This window comes from Mchenga conophoros, linkage group LG6 (assembly GCF_057382185.1).
Source record: "Mchenga conophoros isolate Kocher_MC1m ecotype Shallow Benthic linkage group LG6, M_conophoros_male_GT1.1, whole genome shotgun sequence".
In the NCBI taxonomy this organism is placed as follows: domain Eukaryota; kingdom Metazoa; phylum Chordata; class Actinopteri; order Cichliformes; family Cichlidae; genus Mchenga; species Mchenga conophoros.
In genome coordinates this window covers 18,859,746-18,882,990 of record NC_140531.1, presented here as the reverse complement: position 1 = coordinate 18,882,990, position 23,245 = coordinate 18,859,746, and the positions used below count along the sequence as shown (strand labels likewise).

The window sequence follows — 23,245 nt, the reverse complement described above, 5'->3', positions numbered from 1 at the left end:
TTATTAAAAATATTTTATTTTTCTTAAATAGTAAATGTAAGTTTAATTTAATTTTTCCTTGGTAGCAGACTTTACATTCTCAGAGAATATAGAGCAATTTGCAGATTTGCACTGTAACCATGACTTGCAAGGATCTTTTCTGACCCACTGTTACATCCTGGCACTGCTATCAAGTCTGAATTTCCTTCATGTAAAGGCACTTTTGTGACCAAGAAGTGAAATTGTGAAAAATATAAAATCTAAAGGTTTATCTGTTAACCATCTTTTTATTTTTTAATTCTTTATATTGAGCAGATCAACAACACACTGAGAAAAAAATAGCAAGTGACATTCTTATATATGAAAATTTTAATTTAGTGTAACTTAACAGATACTAGTCAGGAATATTTTCCTTTTACTTTATTGCCAAACTCACAATTAGCTGGGTTTTTTTTGCATGCCATTTTAGTATTAAATAACTACACTTTTGTATTTGCTGTTAGCATTATCACTATTTTTAATTAGTCTAAACGCACTAAGGCCATAGTAATGCTTTCTTTGTGAGTATTTATTACACAGTGTGCTGCGGGGAAAAGCCTGTTCTAACGTTTGAGTCTAAGGTTTATTTTTTAGCACCTGGCGGCTTTTTTACTTCTCATCCGTAAATAATCTGCTCTTTCACGTGATTCAGTTTATTTTGAAAAATCTCAACAGGATCTTGAGCTTTATTGTGAAAGGTTTATGTGGAACATAAACAAGCGGACACGCAATGGTTTTACCATCGTTGTTGCTAACGACAACGCATAAAAACAGGCGCTTGTCCATCCCTAGTGTGGTTATATTAAATATAAGAGAAAGAGAGAACTTTAAGAAATTAATATAGCCACTACAGTGACCATCAAAACCATGACAAAATATTGCCGTAAACAGTTTATTTTGCGACACCACGAAACAAAGGATAGCATAAAATGAAACGATAAAAGTTTTTATATCGTCATCATATCATATGAACAGCCCTAGTCTGTGAACATGAAATTAGCAGCTTAGATTTGTGTTAATAGCTGTCAGTGTTTTGTTTTTGGTATCTGTTTTGATTATGTTGCTAGTTAGCGTTGCTAAGTGCTTGCTAAAACCTTAACAACTGCCTTTTGCCTTATCAACACCTGTTGCTAACCTTACTTTGTCACACTTAGTATTTTATAACAAAATAATAATAATAATAATACTATGATAAAATATTTTTTTAAAAAAATCTTACTAAAAGATTTCAACTCATGTTGTAGACCCTTGAAGTTTTGTTTTTAACAGCTAATAAAATGGCACACTAATACCCATAATAATAGGAGTAGTTATTTGAAACTATTTTCTGGCCAAATAATACTATTCAGAAATAAGTGACAGCGTTATTCACTGGATTATACATTTATTTCTTAAAAATAAATAAACAAAACAAAACAAGAACCAATTAAAAAAATTAATTGCTTTAAGCACTACTTGCAAAAATGAAATTTGTCCTTCAGGGTGACTTAATGGAGGAAGAAATCTCAAGGCCACATCCACAGCTCTAACATGTAGGCTATCTATGTTTGTTGGCCCATAAGGAATTATATTATTTCCCTCCACGCTTACCTTACCTGGTTATGAGACAGCCTTTAAATACATAGGCCAGTGAAATGATTGCACAGCGAGTCAAATTAAACACACTCCAATAATTGCTTTAAAAGAGGCCTATGTTTTCAGTTGACCTGAGTAGGATATCGTTTTCTTGTAGGGACATCTAGTGTTCAAACAGAAGAACTACAGAAAATAATGTAGGTTAATATAGAAAATTTACAAGTTCTGTTTTGTTTTTTTTAACTATGCGTTATGGTTGATCATTTTATATATTAATATCTATATACATTTTTTCTGGAGAAATCTGTTGGCTGATCGTTTGTCAAAGCAAGAGCTGTGGATTTGTGTGATTATATTTATTTATTTAGCAACAAATTTGCTTTTTAAATTGTTCGTCTCATTGAAAACTATTACATGTTTAGTCTCTTTTGTTTTCTGTATATCTGGTTTTAGATGATGATGATGGAAACTTGTGCTTGTGAAAGTGATTCAACTGTGCATTGTTTTTGTCTGCAGCAAATTAAATGATGAAGTATTAAAATGATTGTGGCTGATTATCAAGAGTAACTAATTGAAGAGTGAGATGGCAAGTCTGTGAGAAATATTAATAATGCATGCAATGACAAAAAAACCATTTAACTCTATTTCAGTAGTCTAGTAAAGTTGCTCTGGTCTAATTCTTATCCGGCTCATATTAACAAGACTCAGAGGATTGACATAATGAGGTTTCTGATTATTGTATAACTGTATGATTTATTTAGAACAAATTATGTAATACAAGAAAACCTAGGTGGCACTATAAAGCTGTATTTATGTAGTGACACCAGTAGGATTGGATATTCAAAAATGTATGTGCACCATCTTCTCAGCATGCAAGACCAATTGTATTCAGCAAAAACTCAAAGAAATAAAAGATAGCCAAAGGTTGCACTTCTCCTCCAGTGCTCTCATGCATTTTTGCCTCACCATGCTTGCGGAGATGCTCCACCATCCTCCGCACCACCAGAGGCACCCCATCCTCCAGCAGCCCCTGGTTTCGCAACTCAAACAGAGACGCTCCAAACACCTTGGTGTGCTTGGGTGCGACTATCCTGGGTCTCGGGATGGGCATCTGGACCATCTTCTTCATGTCTTCTTTAACCTGCACCGCCGCCTTGTTGTGCTGCAGGGAGAGCAGACAGCAGCAGTCAGACACTGACACTATGGAAGCAGAGACAGACATCTTTGTAGACACCTGTTACACAGGAAAGCGCACTTCATCCCAAAGAGTAGAATGTGTGTGCTGCTGCTCATGAAGTGGCTGACTACACGCAGAGCTCTTTCAGTCACTCTGCCATGCTCTTACAGGACACCGTGTGCTGAGGGCAGCAGGAAGATAAAGAGGAGAGCTGGCTGTGCATGAGTTGCTACGACAAATATCAGGTTACCTCGCAACACATCTTTGGTTAAAGACACTGCCAGAGTGACACATATACACACACATGCACAAATAGGCATATGAGCACATATTTAGAGAAGCACATGTGGTATATGCTCAGCTGCCAGGAATCTGAACGATAGTAAGGATATCAGATCAGACTGATATAATACCTTAAGAGGAGAGGCTCATTGTACTACAAGTAAAATTAAATTTTCCATTGCTAATCTCATTGAGAAATAAATACAAAATATAATATGGTAAAACATATTATTACATTTTCTGATTTGCTACTTATATATAATTGTTTACTTCACATAGGCTATTCAATACATATAGATATAGACCCATATGTCTCATTTTATATATGATTATCAAATTAAAGAGAGCAGCATTTTTCTTTTAGGTGTACCAAAAAATACTAACAGTACTGAGGTAACTAAGAATTGAAGTTAAGTACAGCAGGTGTTTTGATACACTTAGTTAGGTTTTACACTTTATGTGCTCTTAGCCAAGCTGAGCCAATTCAAAACCTGAATATGATGTTTACCTGGTAAGATACCGAGGCAAACAGCATCCCCATGGTCTCTGTATCTGCATACAGAGACTTTAAGATACACTTGCTTGTTGTCTGTCTCTGAGAGCAAACCATAACTTTCCAGCAAATTACTCATTCATTTAGCATATTTACAGTCCTGAGCAAAAGTCTTGAGTCACTCCATATTTCTTTAATATTTTGCTTCCAAGGAGCCAAACTTTCTTTTACATTTTTAACATAATCTTAATCTTTGCACATCGGCTGCTTTTTCACTCATTTTCAGTCCTTGTACCTGAGCATTTTCAGAGGAATTTATTTATTTATTTTTTGTTAAACTACTCATCTGATGATGAAACAGGAAAATTCCAGCAGCAACCTGACAAAGGACCTGAGCGATGTGTCTGGTCGTTCAGTTGAGCCATCTACCATTCACTGAAGCCTCATCAGAAATAGTCTCAGTGGAAAGACGACTGTCAGGAAGCCATTCTTAAGGAAGGGGAGCAGGGCAAAAACGATGATGATGTATGCCAAATTACACAAAATCTGGACTGAAAAATGAGGGGCAACAGATGTGATAGACTGTCGTGAACATGCACTGTTATTGTTTGGGGCTGCATTTCAGGGATCTTGTCAAAACTGATGGAATTCTGAACAAAGAAAGTACCATCAGATTTTCATCCACCATGCAATAACACGTGGAAATCATCTGACTGGCAACGGCTTTATTTTTCAGCATGTCAACGATCAGAAGAGACCTGGGTTAAAATGTGGCTACAATAAGGTCCATAGTGGCACGGTGGTTGTAATATGATTTTTTTCCCCTTTACTCACCACTTGCTAAGACACAGAAGCTAGAGTCATCTGCTGATTAAAACCCACCTCACAGATGGTGCTAAGATGGGTAAGGAGACAAAATCTTTAGCGTGGCAGATGCTCCGACTGTGTTAATACAACATACATTATCACTTAAATCAGCATTTATAAAGGCTGTACACGTCTTAATAGTTGCCAGACACGCTAAACACAAACTATCTTCATTAATCTTTAGATTTTCCGCTTGCACAAATGATTGTTTATGTATATAATTGAGTTTATGTGGCCATAGTTGGACCTCTCAGAGTTACAGTCTGGGCTCCTGTGCTACTACTACTGCAGGTGTTAAGGAGTTAAGCTGGTCTGAGCTAAGTCTGACTGTGAGACTGACTGTAAGGGGCCCAACGGAGCAGATGTCCCACTAAATCTTCCTTTACTATCATCATCATGGCAGATAGAAATGAATCGCAGTCTTACTTCTGAATTCACACAGTAGGCAAACACTGAGATGAAAAGTTTTATAGCAGGTTTTGGGGTTGTTTGTTAAGTTTCCCCTCAGCAATTTGAATGCAAACACAATCGCCTCCATTGTTGCTGGGATTCAGCCAAAGATGCTCGTCCCCTCCTTTGTTTTTAAGATATTTTCACACTTCAACATCTGACAGTGAAAAGGAAACTTATTAAGGAAACTTATTGACAAGGACCTGGGGGAAGGAATTGTTTCCCCTTGCTTCAGAAGTGTCTCAAACATTTTCTGTGGGAATCCTTTGGTTTCGACACTTTGGGTGAGTGAAATCTTTTAGAAGTATTGTCCTGTAAATAGACTGCTAACGGTCGGTACAACCCATCTAGCATAGGGGTGTCAAACTTAAGGTCTGGGTCCAGAATCGGCCTAGCAGACTCCAATCCGGCCCACTGGAAGGCTTCAGAAAATGTGAAGGAGGTCAAAAATTTTGCACTTTTAACTTAAGTTTCATAAATTTTATAGCCTGTCCTGCTGACAAAGACTCCCTCACAGTCATTCATACTACACCAATGTAATGAAGTAATACATAAATAATTTAAATGTGGAAAAAAATGTGATGTACTGTTGGAACTGCAATTAATTTTCTTATACTGAGGGGATTAAATGTGCAGTTAAACTACTTTACAATGACTTTACACTCATCCTGCTAATTTAAGATGTGGCCCACAATGCGAAATGACTTTTCAAACCCTGTCTTGTCTTCTACTTGCTCATGAAGGGGATAGCAAGCCCAAGCATGTGCCCTTCTTTTCCTCCACTCCCCACCTCCCTTGTCCCTCCCTCCTTCCCTGTCTGGGTGGCCATTGAAGCAACTGGCAGCAAAAGCACCACAGGAACCCTGAAGCAACAGCTGCAGAGCTCACAGTTACTACTGCAAGAAGAAAAACATTAAATAAAATAGAATATCCCGGTGCAGTGCTGGTGACAACTCTTATTTTCATTTCTGGAAGTGATCAACATGCTTGGAAAAAATTACTGGTGTTGACTGAAAACAAAACATACAGTGTTTCTGTTTTTTGTTTTTTTTTGTTTTTTACAGTTGTTGTTTTTTAAAGATGCTAGAATAAATTTACTGTTGCCCTACAGTAAGAGGAAGTACTTTCAAGCAAGTAGATTGGTCATTACAGCCCTATGAGTCATGGATTTTTGGTAATAAGTTAGCTGAGGAAGGGAAAGTTAAGATTTACTTTAGGAAAGGAATATTTGTCCCTCCAGGACATTTTAAAGAGACAACACACCCCATCACAAATGAGTTTGTAGACAGACACTGAGCAGAACAGTCCCGTTATATGTTCTTCAGCTCTTAATTACAGGTCGATTAGGAAGTCAACTCAAGCTTTGTAGTTTCTACTCACACAGATGGTCATAGCTCCTGCCCCCATTCTCCCACAGAAAAAAACGCCGGCACTCCGGGGAAAGATGAGGAGAAAAAGTACAGCTGGCTCCCCTCCTCCGCTCCTCACTCTTTTCCAGGACACACTAGACTTTTCCCAGGGCTGGGAATCTTTTGCGCCTCACACTGAGCCATTCAGATACTCTAAAAAACACATATAATCCAACCAGGGGGAAAAAAAAAAATCTGAGGAAGTCCTGTCACTACCGGCAGACCATGAGCACAGATTAGAGCTTGTCTCTTTCTCTCTTCCTCCCTCTTCATTCCCCCCCTCCTCTCCTTCTCCTAGGCTGAAATCTGAGCCGAGTTTTTTCATTGGCTCAGAGGCCTGGTCATGTGATCAAGGGGGTTAAACCCCCAAAACTTTAAATATGTGCTGCAACATTCATCTACCAGAGAACAGAGCTAATCAGTGACTGGAAGAGCAATGAAGTAATGTTTTACTCAACGCTGTATTAAAGTGCACGCAAAAACAGGAAACGGCTTCAGAGCCTCATGTAGTTTTATCAGACCAATGGTGATTTTTGTATTCTATTATTTGCAGCATCTAAAATTTAAACCAACCTTTTATTTTTTTGTTCTTTGATGTCCTTCTTCTTTTTTTTTTTTTTACGTATGGTTGTGGACTGAATATAACAGATAAACAGCTGGTCAGAGAGACATTAAAACACAACAAGACAGTGGCTGGCAAATTAAGTTATATAAAATGACCATTAATTGTTATTAACCTTGATTTTTTTTTAACACTACACTTTTTATTACAGTTAAAATATTCATTTTGAACACAGCACTATAAAGTAAAAGGAAACAGTAACTGCAAGCTTTATAGATATGTATTTTTTATTTATACATGATATATTTATTCATTATTTTACAAATTATTTTACAAATATTTGCTTAAATATAATTTGCTTAAAATGTTCAGCAGTGTTTAATATATAGAAACGTACAAGCAATATGTTATTTACTAAATTATTTTACGGGGCGCAATGCAACCTTGTAGGTTGGTGCTGCTGGTCAGCATTTGTTACATTCAGGGGGTTTTAAAGAGAAAAAAATAAATCTAAACATGGAATAATCTCTACCTAAAGATGTCAGCTTTACAAAGCTTTTCTGCTTTCATAAATATACTTCTTGATGTTGCTGTCGATCCAGTCACTGAAGGCGGAAACGCGGGTAAACACTGATGGTTTCTTGTCTCTGATGCAGCCCTGAGCTCCAAAGCTGACGATGCCGTGCACCTCCCAGGTTGTATTTGTTCCTCCAGCAGCAGTGGCAGCTGTGCAGGCGAGGGGACCGCCGGAGTCACCCTACCAGGAGACAGCGGGACAAAGAAATCAGCAAAGATCTACTTATGATGCACTGCAGAACATTAGATTTTGGCAGCTGCTGTAAATCGTCTCTGTGACCTTGAATTTGTAGAAGTCAGTCTTTATTAACAGCCTGACAAAGTATTCATTAGGCAAATGTCAGAATCGTGCTTTATGAAGCTCCTAAAATGTAAAACGTCCCATTTTTCACATTGCTGCATTTCTAGCAGCTGCTCATTAATGCTGGCGAATAATGTTTCTGTGTTCTTCTGTCTAATTACGCCTGCAAACTGGGCAGCAGCCATTGAGATCAAGGCTGAATGACCGCAAACAAAAACGTTTTCAGGGAGCTGCATAAAAGACGAAGAGAGGCGGGCACACTTACGTAATGTTTTTAAATAACTCGGAAGGAATTTAAACAATGAACAACAGTCTCATCGTCTCCTAACAACTTTCAGTCTGTCCATTTAGATGATGGATGCATTGATATATTGTCCAAACGTCAGTGCATCCTTAATTCAAGCAAATACTCTTTTCTAAATGTGTCGTCAAACCTGACAGGCTGACTTGAGCTCATCTGGGGACTCGTAGCCGGCACAGATCATGGAGGGCCTGAGGGTGTCCCACCAGTAAGCAGGCTTACTGCAGGTTTCGAAGTCGATAACAGGCAGCGCTGCCTGATTAAGCTTCTCGGCCACTTTAGGGAACAGGTTACCTAAATATAAGAAGAACAAATTAAAATCTTTACATCATAGAAATTTCAGAAAATAACACAAACATGTTTACACTAATAATTTTGTTTTACATATTGTATCACTAAATCTAAAGTCATCACTACTGCTGGATGCCAAAAAGTGGGGTTTTTATGTGTGTACCCCCTTGTTTTAACAACAGGGGACCTCCAGCTGAACCAGGCTCAGGGAGGCAGCAATGAGGAAGATAGAATGAGGAAACAGGATCCTACAGAGACTAGGAACAACAAACATCATAAAAAATGAATACAAAAGAAAGTAGACAACAGTTAATCACATAGTGGGGATTGGAAATTAAATAGCCTGAGCCTATAGCAGCATAAGTAAGAATAGCTCAGGGTCACTGATCCAGCCTGACGTTTCTGGGCAGAGACTCAATTTAGTGTAGTATTGGCTTTTTTAGACTATCAGAGTGCATTTAAAATCAAACACTCAAGATGTAATTGAACTGTAAACGTTCAGCTTTAATTCCAGGGGTTTAACAAAAGTATTGCATTAACTGTTTATGAACTACAGCCACTTTTATAAATTGCCCTGTATTTTCAGAGGCTCAAAAGTAATTGGACAATTGAAAGTTGTTATTTCTTTCTTTTCTTTCTGTTGTGTTTTTTATGACTAGTTTCTAGGGGTGCAACGATATTCGTATCGATATTGAACCGTTCGATACAGTGCTTTCGGTTCGGTACGCATATGTATCGAACAATACAACATTTGTAATTTATTTTATCAATTTTCCTTCTGACGATGCTGTCTGTGTTGAGCGCTCAGTGAATCTGCGTTCGACTACTCCGCCTAGGCTGCACTGTCGAGCGCAGATCCACTGAGCGTTCAACACAGACAGCATCGTCAGAAGGAAGAGCGCAGGGCAAGCTAGCGAGACAGAAGTTAAGCTCTCCTTGCAACATGGCAAATTGAACCTCCCCCACCCTCATTCAGATCTGGCGTTTGGAATTATTTTGGTTTTCATGTGACGTATGACCTTGAAGGTAAGCGCGTCATGGACTAAAGTAAAACAGTATGTTGGATGTGCCACGCAATGCTCAATTACATGGGTGGGAACTAGTGTGTTAGCGCAGTTAGCTCGTTAACGTGTTGGCCGTCTAGCCCCACGCAGGGGTAGCTCGTTAACGGAGATTTGCCGTGTTGTGGCGTTAACGTCATTTCAACGAGAACACAACGAATATGACTGCACATTTACGCCGACATCATCCTAGTGCAAAGACAAGTGGAAGCAGACAAAAACAACAAGCATGCATGCTACAAACTTTACCCGAGTCATTTAGACAGCCGTTAGCACATAGAATAGAATAGAATAGAATATTCTTTATTGTCATTGTCACAAGTACAATGAAATTGAAAGATGTCTCCGGTCAGTGCAACATCACGAAAGATAAATACTTATAAACTATAATAGATATGATATAAAAGATAGAAATACATATAAAATACAGTGTTCTCATACAGTAAATACACCCAAGCAATCCAGGCCTAAGGCCCCATACAGACACTCAACATACGACCTAGTTGATATATCACTCAAACAATCAATCACTCAGTCAATTTGTTAGCGCATCCAACAAAACATGTCTGAAAGCATTCCAACATCAAGGGCACAAATGACAACAGGGGCAATGAAAGTCATCTACTTTTAGTAGCATTGAGACATGATATTGCAATTGGGTAGAAACTGTGTTTGAGTCTGTTAGTCCTTGTGTATGTTGTTCTATACCGTTTACCTGAAGGCAGCAGTTCGAACATGGAGTGTCCAGGGTGTGAGGTGTCCTTTATGATGTTATGGGCTCTTTTGAGGCAGCGGGAACTGTGTAGGTCTTTCAGTTTGAGGAGAGGGCAGCCGATTGTCCTTTGGGCAGCGTTGATTACTCCCTGGAGTGCTTTCCTCTGAGCCACTGTGCAGCTAGCGTACCATATGCCTATGCAGTACGTTAGTATGCTTTCGATGGAGGCTCTGTAGAAAGACACCAGCAGTCTCTGTGTGATGTTGTTCTTCCTAAGCACTCTCAGAAAGTACAGTCTCTGTTGTGTCTTTTTCAGTAGCTCAGAGGTATTCACACTCCAGGATAGGTTTCCCTCTATGCTGACTCCCAAGAAGCGGAAGTCTGCCACCCTCTCCACATAGTCGTCGCTGATGATTAGTGGTTGGATTTCTGTCTTGTGTCTTCTGTAGTCAATTATGAGTTCTTTGGTCTTTTTCGTGTTTAGGAGAAGGTTGTTATCCTTGCACCATGAAGACAGCCGCTCCACCTCATCTCTGTAGGCAGACTCATCTCCCCCAGATATGAGCCCCACCACAGTAGTGTCATCTGCGAACTTTACAATGGTGTTGCTCTGGTGGGCGGGGGTGCAGTCGTGTGTATAAAGCGAGTAGAGCAGTGGACTAAGCACGCAGCCCTGTGGCGACCCAGTGCTTAGATTTAGGGCTGGAGATGTGTAACGTCCCACTCTCACTCTCTGTCTGCGGTCGGTGAGGAAGCTATTGATCCACTTACAGGTGCTGTGAGGAAGCCCTAGGTCTTTTAGCTTGGCGTCCAGTTTGTATGGAAGAATGGTATTAAATGCCGAGCTATAATCCACAAAGAGCATACGCACATAGCTTCCTTGCCTCTCCAGATGTGTTAATGCTACATTGAGTGCTGTTGCTATGGCGTCCTCTGTCGATCGGTTTGCTCTGTAGGCAAACTGGTGTGGGTCAAGGCTGCTGGGTAGGGCTGCTGTGATGTGGTAACGCACCAGTTTCTCAAAGCACTTCATCACTACCGGGGTTAGCGCCACTGGTCTATAGTCATTTAGGCTAGAGATATGAGGTTTCTTGGGCAAGGGTATTATGGTGGAGGTCTTGAGGCAGGGTGGGACGTTTGACTGTTCAAGGGATTGGTTAAAAATCCTGGTGAAAATATAGGCAAGCTGGTCTGCGCAGTCTCTCAGCACACGTCCTGGTACACCATCTGGGCCGGCTGCCTTCCTCGGGTTAACAGCCCGCAGGGTGCGCCTCACTTCATGCTCCTCCAGAATGATGATGGTACTGCTGCTGTGGGCTGTATGGTGTAGCTGTTCCTCTGAGGCATAGGGTGCAGTGACCTCAAAGCGTGTGAAGAAGATGTTCAGCTCCTCTGCCAATGCTATGTCACCTTCAGCCATACCTGATTTGGACTTGTAGTTTGTCAGCTGCTGGACACCCTGCCACACCAGCCGGCTGTTCTTACTCTCCAGGTGGTTCTCGATCTTCTTCCTATAGTCCGCCTTGGCCTTCATAATGCCTTTTTTCAGGTTGGCTCTAGCCCTGCTGTAGCTCTCCCTGCTTCCGGACCTGAAGGCGCTGTTCCTCTCTTTTAACAGCTGCTGTTGCTAACATGATTCTCCTTATGGGGACTTGATATGTTTAATATTGTGGCGAGCTCAGACAAGGAGGAGACGGAGGTATCGTTTGGTCTTGCTTCCCGTGAGCTAGCCAGGGAGCACAGCCGTTTATTGACATCTGCAGAAGAACACTGCAGCTAGCTAACTGCTCAGCGCGGCAACCGCACAGCAACAGCAACAACAACAACAACAACACACAGGGCGCCCTCTGACCCCGGAAGGACACACCGTCGCAGCGAGAGGGCGTCACCCGTCACTATGGCAACATAAACAAAACATAACTGTACAAACAGAACCCCGAACAGCCCTGACCCGCTACAATATGCTGCTGAGAATATAGCCCAGAAGAAGCGTATAGTATAGCTTTTATTTTGGAAAGAGCCATTTCTCTGTAATAAACTCTCTTTTCCAAAGATGAGTGTTTCCTCAATCAGATACAGGTGTTACCGCGCCAGATCCGCGGCCCCGAACCGTAGTAAGGAAACCTCTGGCAGTTACTTGAAGGTTCCGTAACTGACTCGTAGCCGGCAACAGCTTACTATACAGGTCAACTCCGCTAGCAAAAAGATAGAAGGAGGCATAGGAAACTGCTTCACCGAACTTTATTTCTTCTCTAAGGCACGAACACCGCGTACAGTGGCTGAAACAGTTTACTCACAGCGAGCATCGCCGACACAACTCTGGCTGTCGAGGGAGTTATTATATTCCTTTTATTTATTTTCTTTTCGTCTCTTCTGTAGCTAACCGTTACTTTTTCCCCTTCTCCGCTCTCTCTCTTCACACATACACCAGGCAGTCCCGCTACACACATCCCGAATACATTTCCCATCAGGCTTCATCCTTAAAGGGCCATACCTGTAACACAGGGCTCGCAAAATCGCTAGCCCGACGTCCCGGGGCTAGCGATTTTTCCAGTCGGGCTACCAAAATCTATCTCAGCCCTGCCCGTCGGGCTATCATAGGAAGGAAAAAATATATGTCAATGCTTTTGCATTCTTTCGGAAATGTAGCTGGGTAATTATGTCATTGGCATCGGTGAGCCACTGTCAATATGTGACATATTGAAATCGCGTTTGAATTTGCGCTTGTTTTTTGCTTTCACTTTGCAAATGTCCAGGTGCCTTCTTTTGGCGCACCAAGTCACTCGGGTCAGAACATGGGGTGCCACCATCATCCCACTTCTGACACCAATGTGGCGAGCTCAGACAACGAGGAGACGGAGGTGTCGTTTGGTCTTGCTTCCCGTGAGCTAGCCAGGGAGCACAGCCGTTTATTGACATCTGCAGAAGAACACTGCCGCTAGCTAACTGCTCAGCGCGGCAACCGCACAGCAACAACAACAACAACAACACACAGGGCGCCCTCTGACCCCGGAAGGACACACCGTCGCAGCGAGAGGGCGTCACCCGTCACTATGGCAACATAAACAAAACATAACTGTACAAACAGAACCCCGAACAGCCCTGACCCACTACAATATGCTGCTGAGAATATAGCCCAGAAGAAGCGTATAGTATAGCTTTTATTTTGGAAAGAGCCATTTCTCTGTAATAAACTCTCTTTTCCAAAGATGAGTGATTCCTCAATCAGATACGCAAACGCGCGTTGCAACTTCTTATCTGGTGCGAGTCTTTTATTTTGACAGCGAATGCGCACATGCGGACCACTTATGTGCACCCGTGTAAATAACATAATGTTCTGCCGGGTGTGTTGTTGGTTTTCTCTCGATTTCTGAGTCGACAAGCGCCTTTGTTACTGGGACCAGTCATTTTAAGAAAGGCCCCCATTAGAACCCATGAGAAATGCAAGAAATGCATTATTGCTCAGTCTGCAATATCTTTCCCAGAACAAACACCAATTGCAAATAACATACTAAAAATAAACCTGAAAAATCTGTTTAGAACAGCGTACTATGTTGCAAAGAGTGAACTACCACTGGCAAAATTTAGCAGTCTTTGCAAACTTCAAAAAGCAAATGGCCTAGATCTTGGTTCCACTGTCTCTTACCCGTGACTTCAGCGGAAATTTCAAATTCAGGATCTGACACAGACTGATTCATGTCCTACACAGTTCTTACAAGTTCATAGAAATTTCTGTTCAATTAGAACCAAGTATTTGAGTTGATTGTAATTTTTATACAATGTTGTAATTTGTTTTTCAACAATTTTTTGATTAATGTTTTGTTTCCTTTACAATATTATACTTTAATGTATAATATTGTAAAGGAAACAAAACAGGAAACAAAACATCAATCAAAAAAATTGCTCTCTTTTTTATTCGGGCTACTTACATTTATTTTTGGCTACCAAAAACTGAAGAGTCCCTGCCCGAAGGGCTACCAGGGATTTTGAAATTTTGAGAGCCCTGAGATATATTTATTTTTTTAATTATTTTTGTTTCAGCAACATTAAATTTAAAAACTGTACTTTTGAGTTAAAATATATATTTATAATTTTAATAAATGACAAATTAAAAAGGCATGAACATTTTTTTTGTATCGAAAAACTATCGAACCGTGACACCAAAGTATCGAACCGAACCGAACTGTGAATTTTGTGTATCGTTGCACCCCTACTAGTTTCTTAGCATCACTGAGACAGGATGTTCCTAATTTTATAGTACAAGTACAGACCGAAGGAAGGTTGGAAATGCATGACTGTTTTTACCCTTCTCGTCTCCCCAGCCGGTGACAAAGCACGCCGTCCCAGCAGGCATCACGACCCCAGGTTTCGGCAAGCAGATGGGGCTGATCTCTTTTGTCATATTGACAGGTTTGGCCAAGTGAACCAGGGCTATGTCGTTGGTGATGTCATTGGGATCCTGCTCGTAGACAAATCCTTTGTGGCGAATGATGGTATCCACCTTGTAGCATTCCTCAGCTGAGGGAATGTCCATGGAGGAGTTCATGTGGTGCTTCCCCAGGCACATGCGCCAGAAGGAGGGTACATTCAGTGGGCTGGAAATCAAGTGAAAGATAAATGTGAAGGAGACAGAACAGGTTTTTATTTTTTCTTCAGCTTCTCTTTTAGCTTTGGCTGACTTTACTAATGATTGAATCTAAAAGGTCTCTACAGTTTCGTCTGATTTCTACAGTCATTGATCCGCACTGATTACTCCAGCTAGTTCCTAACTTTAGCTTTTGTATGAACAAAGCACACATAACTGTATGTAAGGGTTAAACTCATTATAACGAGAGCTATAAAGCTGAGGGAAGATACAGATTCAGGTGATATCTCCCATTTCTTTACACTTTCATTTGATGAATTGTAACTTCAGATTTATCAGGTATAATCACTTTCAAAAACTGTGCTATTTAAATTCCTATAATTTAGATAGTTTTGTAGTTATATCTTACAACATGAAACAGTGAGCAGCAGTCAGGATCCATTCTTCATGAATCAAAGAGCCTCCACAGCCATGCATATAAGGTATAGGAGAGAACGGTGAAGCCTAAAAAGAGAGACATGAATATTTATAGAAGAAAAGATCTGCTCTGTCACTGACTGTCATGCAGAACAGGAGCTGACAGTACCTGCATAGAGACTTGCCAGGGCCAGGAGTGGGGGATCGCTTCTACACCATTTACAACTCTCACAGTGGCTGTGCTAGGTTTCACCTCTGGGTTTCCACAATTTTCTGGCCAGACTGGGAAAAGAAAGTGCACCATTTATTATAACATCTATACCAGTCATACAGTAAATATATTTTAAGTAAAGAATAAATGAGAAAAAAACCCAGTAGCATAGCTTCTTTAAACTACAACATCAGTTTTTCTTACAGTAAAAGATAGATACAGTAAATTTAAGCATTACAGTGTAATACTGTCAGCTTGGTTACCATTATACTGTTTTTACCTGTGAAATATAACTGCATACCCCAACACCCAGAGGTTTGTGTCAGTCTCTGTATTTTGGTGAACTATGAAAGGATATCAGCTGTGTCACAATTCTCCTACTCCTTGTGCCAGACAGGCATAAAACTGCTGCTGTTTTCAACATTGGACCAACAACCACTCTGAAGGTGAACTAGGCAGATGTGATTGACAGCGGCAGGAGTCTCATTCAGTGATGCCAAACCTTGCAGGTCTAAACCTTAACACCACAATGTTTAGTCTGTAAACTGAAATTACAACTTGTAAATTAGTGATTGAAACATTTGTGTTCATTTATATTTGCATCAAATACACAAATAAATTAGGAAGAAATTTTCAGTGGGTTCAGATTGTTATTTGTATCAGTATTTACAGAATTTACCTGTATTTGCAAAGAACATCACAAATGTAACATTACAGTTTGCAAAAACTCAGGTTGCAGTTAACTCTCAATTCAAGTGCATAATCCTAGCTACAGTGGCTGCCATTCAATCCATATTTGTTTACGCTGGATGAGGCTGTCAAACTTTGTGAAAAGAGTCTGATATAAATAAATAAGAAAGTGAAACTCAATTCTGTTAATGACAGCGATACTGAAGAACTTTTCTGTCAGTAAGCACTGCTGTTTGTCTTTGTTAGCTACTAACAAAGCCAAAAACAGCTTAGCTTAGCTGCTGTTAGCCCTTGTTAGCTAATGCTACATACTGTTGGTAAAACTTTCTTTGAAGTGGATCTTATATTTCTTGGACTATATATATGTATATATATTTATATATTTATATATATATATAAATTCTCGGATCCTTCATATCTTAAGATATAAATAAAATTTGCCTCCATTTCACATAAAGGGCTACAAGTTCCTTTCTTCTCTGACTGTGGTGTATTACTATGTGGCTAGTATCTAACCCTATACATATACCTCATTAGCTTTAATGACGATCTGTCTCAGCCCTTATATTCAAGATGGCGGGCAACATGGTAGCTTCCACAAACCAATTAACACTCGATGTATTTTTAATGATAATTTCAGAATTTATGACCATGCATTAATTGTTGCAAAATGCAATTACACACTAATAAATGTAAATCTATGAGTAAAGTATTTTTTTTTTTATTAAATAACCTAAAAAACTATGGCTGACTGTACCTTTAAAGTATCTTTATAGCAGTTTTTTACAGTGTATGTCTACACTCACTGATGGTGATGTTGTCCCATGGATTACTAGGGAGAGGTGGTAGAGTTGGGAAGATACTGGTGTCAGTAGTCCAGTAACCACGGAAACCCTTCTCTTGGCTGGCTCCATTACTAAGGAAGCGGATGACGACTGTGTTACTAGGGATGTTGATGAGGGGTGGAGGGGCAAATCCGCAGAATCGACCTGCAGAATAGAGGAGAATAAATTACAGTTTTCCACCATTGTGTGTTATGTGACCTGAGACATAAATTGTGGACGGTATTTAAAGTTCGGAGACCCACCGAGTGATGCCATCGTTTCACCATTGATGACCTCCACATAGTCCACACAATTTCCTAACAGGTTTACAGCTTGCAGCTCAAAGTGAGTGAAGGCTACATGAATACTTCTTGATGAAGGAACGTTGATGCGCCACGTGCAGACAGTCTGGGCTTGGTAGTCATTAGGCCAGTTAGGAGAAGTAATTTCACCCTGATCACTGCTGAAAGTCCCTCCACATGGAACTGAAGTACAACAAGAAGAAACAGGAGGGAAGGGAATAGAGTTTGAAAAGAGGAAAGGAGAAGATTTAAAAATATTATGAAAATTAGATATTTAAAGCTTTACATTTTTTAATTTTCCCTCGCAGTCTTATGTTATCTTACCTTCTGTAGCGTCCACTGCCCTCCAGGTGGCAGTGAAGCCTGAGTCAACCACTTTGTCGTTGGAGGAGAAACTGATGTGAAGCGTATTCCCATCACTGACCATGTCTGCAGGAGGCACGTGACTGCAGTGGGTACCTGAGGTAATATGAAAATGTGTTAGAAGCTCTGTCCTAGGAGTTCATTTCATAATAAAAATTCCCCCCAAAAACTGCAGATATGTGTTTGAGACATTTAGGGCTGATCACATGTGACACCACTATCTGTTCAGTGCTATGCCTGGCAAACTGATTAATGGCACTTTACTACACAGTAAAAAAGGGTTATTTGAGTATATATTCTATCTCAATAAGGTGCTTGTACCAGTCTGTTTAATGCCATGGTTCTTTAGCACATGGTGGTTATATAACTGAGTGCCATTCTGGAAGTGAAAGCTCCTTGTGGGGGTCAAAGGTTTTTCTTTTATTTGTTACCGGTCTGTAGGTATTTTTACTTGGGTAGAGATTTATTTGTCTACTTTGGGCTTCTGGTTGCCATGCATGCTATGCAGATGTTCAATTTTTTTTAGCCTGACAAATTTTAGGTTTTATCCTGACATCACAAATGATCAAACTTTAGACATTATAATGATTGGTTACATCACTGTCACAACAACAAGAGGCTGCACTGACTGTGCTGAAATGTCTGCGCTGGTGTCTAACATGGAAAGAAGGCAGATCCTCACATACCCAGACTTCCTGTTTTGTCTGAGAGTCTGACTTTGTCATTTAGGCACAAATCACTCTCCTCCAGAGAGAAATTGTGGAAATGGAGGTGAACCAATTTGCCTTCAGGCACTTGAATGTTCCACTGGCACTGGGCTGTGTTGCTGTAGGTGCCAGGGTAACCCATAGAGGACAGAGTGCCACCAGTACCAGTCAGGTCCTTTGGTCCCCCACAGCCTGATGCTACATAGAGAAGACAGAGAGAGAAAACTGGCGTTACACTTTGACTTTGTCACATATTGTCACAGTGGGGAAACGAAGTATGTTTAAAGAGCTGGATTCATACTGTGCTCATTGTAGAGGTGTCGGCGGATGACATTTGTTATCCACGGGATGTAGGCAGAAGAGCGGGTGAACACAGAAGGCTTCTTATCCATAATGCATCCAATAGGGCCAAAGCTAGTTATGCCATGAACTTCCCATGGATCGCCAATTTTATCCTGGCAAACCAGGGGTCCCCCTGAATCCCCCTGTCAAGAGCAGAACATTAAAACACTAAAGTGGTTTTGTTGTTCTTTTAAAAGATTAGATAAGATAACTTTATTTAGTCCCACACTGGGGAAATTCACCTGTTAGAACCTGACAAGAGTCGAAAGGGAAAGTGAAATCAAAGCCACACTACCAAGAGTAGTTAAATCCAAAGTTATTTATCCTGAGTGAGAGGATGTTGAGAGGTGAGAGGTGTTGTCTGTAATGGACATTAGCTTGGCTATCATCCTCCTCTCACCCACCTCATCTATGGAGTCTAGGGGACTGAACTGGAAAGAGCTGGCCCTCTTCCCCAGTCCATTAAGTAGTTTCCAGTTTCTCTCTGTGCTACCATCTCACCAGCAATGCTGACCAAAAGACATCAGCCTGCCCAACAGATGGAGTCTTTAGCCCTTCTTGTACAGAAATTAAGCGTTATCCGACCAGACCAGTTTACTGTTAAGATAAACCTCAATTTATGGCCGCAATATAGCTCCTCTTATAGTTCTTCTTTTACCTGACAAACAGACTTGAGCTCATCAGGCAGTGTATAACCACAGCAGATCATGGAGGTCTTGACCTGGAACCACCAGTAATCCATCCTGTTACAGGTGTCATAAGGCACCACAGGCAAGGCGACCTGGTTGAGCGCTTCTGCAGCTTTAGGGTTAATTGAATTACCTGATAAACACACAGAGTCATTTCAGTTGTTACAGAAGCCTCGAGATTGACGCAGGAACATTAAAAAAGAGGCATTTACACATTAAATCCAGCAGAGGGCATGCTAAATATACAATTCTGAGGTGATGCAGTTCTAGTTCTTTGTAAATAAATATCACTTTAACACAGCTCTGAAACATCAGGCTACAATTATTTTATCAGAGGCTGCTAATGAACATGACAAGACAAAAACAGCACCAGTTTCATCTCCCCAGCCGGTGGCGTAGCACTTCTTTCCCTCAGGTAGGGCTTCCTCTTCAGATGGAAGGCAAGCAAATGATATCTCATCAGTGGGTGTCACCTCTCCATCCAGTCTGACCAAGGCAATGTCAAACTCCACCGAGGGCACTGTGGGGTACTTGAAGCCCTCGTGGCGATAGATACCAGATATGTTGAAGCATCGCTCACTCGGCTCCGTGTAGGTCAAGTTGTGTTTGCCGAGGCACATGCGCCAACGCTCCAGCTCATCAGCGTATCTAGGTGGGAAATGAGCAGATGAACTAATGCTAATGCTTTACACTGTACCTGTCACTGTCAGTGCACTGTGTGACATAAAGCTGTATCTGTTTGGATTGTGGGATTTCTAGTTCCACAAAAATGTATCTATCATATATATGTATACTCGAAAGGCTCCATGGTGCACCAGCGCCTCTATTTCTAAAGAACACTGTAGCCTATTAGCCAAAGCGTTGAGGCATTTCTAACAAGGCATTGTTCCCACACTGTAATAAGCCCGAGGTAACAGTGCACACACACACACACACACACACACACACACACACACACACACACACACACACACACACACACACAGAGATAACTGCCTCCTGAGATTACACAAATGGGCTTCTAAGAAGTTTAGGAAAACTTTTGCAGAAATAAAAGCCAATAAAAGCCAGACTTAAATGTCATTTCTTTGTAACTGACTTGAAAAACTTTTTTTGGAACACATTACTAGAAATAGTACATGTATTTATTGATGAGGGAACTGAACATGTACCTTATAAAGCAGTGGGCTGCTGTAAGTACCCAGTTCTTATGAATAAGAGTACCACCGCAGGTATGGGAGAATGTGGGTTCTGGCTGACTGGTCGGCCAGACCTGAAACAAGCAAAGAAACTCACTAAACAGGATGATGATGATGATGATGATGATGATGATGATTAAATGTGATGAACAGCATTGGGTTCAGATCTGTACAGTCAATCAGAAAATTAATATAGGATACAGAAAAGGACACTGATATCATATTGTGAGGAAACTGTAACTGCACAGGTTATGTACTCGTGAGGCTTTTCGATGCCGTTTGTTTTCATCTTTCTGTGAATTTTCCTCATTGGCACATGGAGATTCTCACCTGCATGGACACTTGCCAGGGCCAGGAGTGCGGTGTGGCTGGCTCTCCATTCACAATACGTGACACAACAGCAGGAGGAATGGCTGGTTTCCCACATGTGCTTGGCCAGTCTGGAAAGGCAAACACCCACATGTACAGAGTCTCTCGAGAAATGATTTGTTTGTGCACTGTACAGGCTACACAAACAAATCTGTGCCTGTGTAAATAAAGCCTGAATAGACGACACGTATCAGCAGCTAACAGACTTGTGTTTTTTTTTAAATAATTTTCCAGTTGTATCAGGTTTAAACTGTGTGGTGTGTCCTAATGATTCTGGCTTTTAGTAATATGCACACATACTGCAATGTCTTTATCTTCATTCAAAAATAATACGATGCTCCTGCGGCAAAATTCAGCTAATTGATGTCACAACATGGACATGCGTGAAGATATAAATTTATTAATCTACAGACTTCCCACTAAACTGTCCCAGTCACTCTTATCACACATTTTCTTCCTTTGTACTCATTTTACTTGCGTCATTCTATTCACAGGGCGACCCTGCATGAGCCTGAATGAGTAAAATCTCCTAGGCAGTGGAGCCCATCTATAAAACTATTTTCAGCTATCGGTTTGGCAGGGCCCTGCGCCACCTGGGGCTCATTGGCAATTTGAGAATGGAAATCAGGTGACAACCGGCAAGTTAGTAGGAAAAGTCGGCACATCAAATCACCTTGCTGTACTGCACATCTGGGAGACAGTAAAGAGGGTGTGAAGAAAGAGTAAGCAGAAATCATGAATCAGATGAATGTGTGAAATGTGTCTGTGCAACAGCTGTGCTAAACTCTTATCTGGGGGTCAGTTTAATTGGCTAGTGGGAACTACTGCCCAGCTGAAAGTGTGTTAGTTAAGATTAAGAAATACTAAACAGAGTGATCGATTTTATAAAATAGCTGCAGGTATTGAAGCCGTGCTGTGACAAATTGCAGGTCCTTTATTTCAATCCGTGCAGAGCTCCACTGTCCCTAATTATGGCAAATGCTGCCTGACTGTTTCAGTACTTGCAGCAGTGTTTAACAGCGATGTTAAATGCAGCGCACTAATTTATTGTTTTGCCACTCGGATTCAGTGTGACACGCTGACAACGTGACATCTGATATATTACTGCCTTTTAAGGTTGTCATTGCTAATTTATTAGCAAAGAAATGCTTCTTTGCGCACACAGTCGACACTGTATTCTATTGAAAGACCTTTGAGCTGTCTAATGCTACAGGGAACAAATGTGAACCTGAACCTAGCGAACTGGAAATCTAAAACAGTGCACCACAACAGGCCTTGTATAACTGATGGGAATAAACATATTGTTTATGAGTTCAACACAGATCAGTTGATTTATTTTCGTAGAAAAGTGTGGATCGATGCAGCTTCACCTATGCAGTCTAGGTGCTTGTAATAAACTGTGTGGGGCTGGAGCAGATACTCCACCTATGATGATGTTGTCCCAGGGATTGGGCTGAACAGGTGGCTCAGTTGGAGCAGGCAGGCTGGGGTTTGTTGTCCAATAGGCCCTGAAACCTTTAGCTTCAGTAAGCAAGTCTGTATGGAAACGAATCAGCAGCCTGTTGCCGTTTGTCTGGATGGGATCAGGCAGCGTAGTTCCACAAAACTGACCTGAAAGGATTGATGACAAAAAAGTTTGTCCACAGTTCCAAAGTGACACAAAAAAGCTTCTTCAATTAACCAAAGCAGGACTTTCAGTTACTTTCGCTCTGCAGGTACAAATTATTTGGGGAACAGACATTGGCAGCTGTAAAAACCTGCTTACCATAGCTTTGAATCAGTGCAGAAGTCAGACCATTGATGTCATAGACCATTATGTTATCATAGCATGTGGACGTTAGGGCATCTTTTGCTTCGAGGTCAAAATGGGTGAATGTCAGCGTGATTTTTTTCCCCGAAGGCACCTTGATGTTCCACATGCACTCGGTGTTGGCCTTGTAATTCATGGGCCAGTCCTGGGACTTGATAACTCCGGTTTCCTCCTTTGAAGAAAAGCCACAACCCAGGATTTCTGAAACAGACAGGGGAAATGATAGAAAACTGCACGAGAGCCTACTATGAAGCATAGTATTGAATGTAACTGGCTATTTACTCCGTTGCATTAAGTATAACTTTGAAGCATTTTTAACTTCTTTGATTATTTTGAATTTATTTTAAACTTTTCATTTTTTCATTTTTCATAAACAATTTAATATGATGGACAGTTTAAAACATTCACCTTCACTGCACAGCTTACATGATGATGGCTAAAACATCCATTAAAACATATTAATAATTCAGTATATTTACCAAACTCATTTTTGACACAGCACCGAAGCCTGCTGATAACCTTTATGTGTTTTATTCAAGTAGACAGCAGGAGTTTTAGCGTTATATTTTTACACTGTGTGATTGGTGCTTTAACTTTTTCTTCACCAGATGTGCAGCTGCAAATTCTTCTCTAGCTTCATAACTGTGATTAAAATAAAG

The 23,245-nt window shown here is 40.7% G+C and overlaps 2 protein-coding genes across 6 annotated transcripts in view; both read right to left on the bottom strand.

The window, feature by feature from the left end:
• The window catches only part of fam13a (family with sequence similarity 13 member A), a 49,529-nt gene extending 42,965 nt beyond the window's left edge, over positions 1-6,564 (bottom strand). For 3 of the 5 annotated variants that reach the window (XM_085276610.1, XM_085276614.1, XM_085276611.1), the window contains exons 1-2: positions 6,243-6,564; positions 2,560-2,755 (exon numbers count right to left, since the gene is read on the bottom strand). In XM_085276610.1, coding sequence (XP_085132736.1) covers positions 2,560-2,755; positions 6,243-6,269 — 223 coding nt within the window. In that variant the 5' untranslated portion in view covers positions 6,270-6,564. The remainder of the gene's footprint in view (positions 1-2,559; positions 2,756-6,242) is intronic. The other 2 variants (XM_085276613.1, XM_085276615.1) reach the window with 2 other exon arrangements.
• A 538-nt stretch (positions 6,565-7,102) lies between these two features.
• The window catches only part of LOC146572444 (ovochymase-2), a 29,531-nt gene continuing 13,388 nt past the window's right edge, over positions 7,103-23,245 (bottom strand). The window contains exons 10-25 of the mRNA XM_085276609.1: positions 22,542-22,787; positions 22,202-22,387; positions 20,738-20,847; positions 20,381-20,481; positions 19,579-19,856; positions 19,178-19,341; positions 18,479-18,662; positions 18,157-18,375; positions 17,432-17,566; positions 17,069-17,290; positions 16,788-16,970; positions 15,250-15,362; positions 15,073-15,167; positions 14,384-14,673; positions 8,145-8,305; positions 7,103-7,590 (exon numbers count right to left, since the gene is read on the bottom strand). Of these exons, the coding sequence (XP_085132735.1) occupies positions 7,381-7,590; positions 8,145-8,305; positions 14,384-14,673; positions 15,073-15,167; positions 15,250-15,362; positions 16,788-16,970; positions 17,069-17,290; positions 17,432-17,566; positions 18,157-18,375; positions 18,479-18,662; positions 19,178-19,341; positions 19,579-19,856; positions 20,381-20,481; positions 20,738-20,847; positions 22,202-22,387; positions 22,542-22,787 (2,897 nt within the window). The 3' untranslated portion in view covers positions 7,103-7,380. The remainder of the gene's footprint in view (positions 7,591-8,144; positions 8,306-14,383; positions 14,674-15,072; positions 15,168-15,249; positions 15,363-16,787; positions 16,971-17,068; positions 17,291-17,431; positions 17,567-18,156; positions 18,376-18,478; positions 18,663-19,177; positions 19,342-19,578; positions 19,857-20,380; positions 20,482-20,737; positions 20,848-22,201; positions 22,388-22,541; positions 22,788-23,245) is intronic.